This window comes from Capsicum annuum, chromosome 11 (assembly GCF_002878395.1).
Source record: "Capsicum annuum cultivar UCD-10X-F1 chromosome 11, UCD10Xv1.1, whole genome shotgun sequence".
NCBI lineage: Eukaryota > Viridiplantae > Streptophyta > Magnoliopsida > Solanales > Solanaceae > Capsicum > Capsicum annuum.
In genome coordinates this window covers 44215550-44216960 of record NC_061121.1, presented here as the reverse complement: position 1 = coordinate 44216960, position 1411 = coordinate 44215550, and the positions used below count along the sequence as shown (strand labels likewise).

Here is a 1411-nt window from a genome sequence, read left to right as displayed (position 1 = left end):
TATAAGTAAGAAAGTCTTACTCTGCAGGCCTAGGCCTTAAGTGGACAATATCACTTATGGGCTGAACCGTTACATGTTTAATCTGATGATTATGTTTTGCTCAAATCTAGTGTGTCCGGTATATATAGGTTAATGGTAAGTTTCATACCTAAATGGGGAAAGGCAATGACATATGTAGTTTCACATGGTTTTTCCTAGTCTCTAACATTGTCAAAGTATTCACAGCACAAACTTGTTGATTTGGAACAGAAAACACCACTAAAATCGATACAAACTTAAGGCCCCACATAATCATAGCCAACAAGCATTGGCACATGGCTTTGCCCTCGGTGGTTGGTGAACAAAAACTTCAGCTCCAACCCAAAGCCTGTATAAAACCTTTTATATAAATAACCTCCCATCTATGATCATTTATCATCAACGATAAGCATTATATATTCAGCCTACCAAATTGTTCCAAATTTCTAGTTTCCAAGCTTGCTTCCAATCTTCCAAAAAAAAAATGGCGATTCTCAGCAATAAGAAACTCATCAAGCTGACCAGGAAATGGCAGAAATTTGCAGCCAAGCTGAGGAAGAGAGTTTCTCTTCCAGGAAATGAAAGTTATACAGATAGTTGTAGTTTATCCTCATCCTCTATAGTTGAAAAAGGCCATTTTGTAGTCTATACAATTGATCAAAGGCGCTATGCATTTCCCTTGACTTACCTTGAAAATGAGGTCGTTAGGCAACTTTTAAGCGAGTCCGAAGAAGAGTTTGGACTACCAAGTGGTTACCCTATTACATTAACCTGTGATTCAACCATCATGGACTACACCATTTTAGTAATCAAGAAAGGTGTAGCTGAAGTAATTCTTCACAATGCATTGCTCCTCACAATACCTTCATGTTGCTTCCCAACTTCTTCTTGCCACCAAGAAACTGGAAATCAACAGATTCTTGTTTATTGAGTCATGAAATCATGTTTATAAATGTTAGCTTGAAACAGATTGTATAACAAGCGAAAAATAGGCAACTGATAGCTTGTATTATTACAGATTGGAATAGAGCTTTGTCTTTAAATTAATATTCTCCTCTTGGAGTAACACTATTATATTATTTGAAGAAAACAACTTCGTCCATCAAAATTTAAAGACATATGAATCACACCAACGCAAGTCTAAATGACATGAGAATTAACTGTAAAGAGTTTAAATTAAGTGAGATCATAAAGTAATCCTCTTTCATATTTTTAGCAATTAAATTTTATGTTTGGTCAATCTAGATTGAAAGGAAGCTTCTGTTGAAATGTATATTGTAGCATTAGTTTTCTCATGCAGTAAAACAATTTTGACAATTTTATTGCTCTATTGCTTTAGCTACTCTAGGCAATTAGTTAGTTGAGTAGTTATGCAAGTTGTTAGGAGCAGTAC

General features: G+C 35.1%; 1 protein-coding gene across 1 annotated transcript; it reads left to right on the top strand.

Annotated features, from left to right (window-relative positions):
• Positions 1-417: 417 nt before the first annotated feature.
• On the top strand, positions 418-1144 carry LOC107846621 (auxin-responsive protein SAUR68-like). Its single transcript, XM_016690961.2, has one exon. It carries the CDS (start codon positions 503-505, stop codon positions 947-949), a length of 447 nt encoding a protein of 148 aa, XP_016546447.2. The 5' UTR covers positions 418-502; the 3' UTR covers positions 950-1144.
• Positions 1145-1411: the final 267 nt, after the last annotated feature.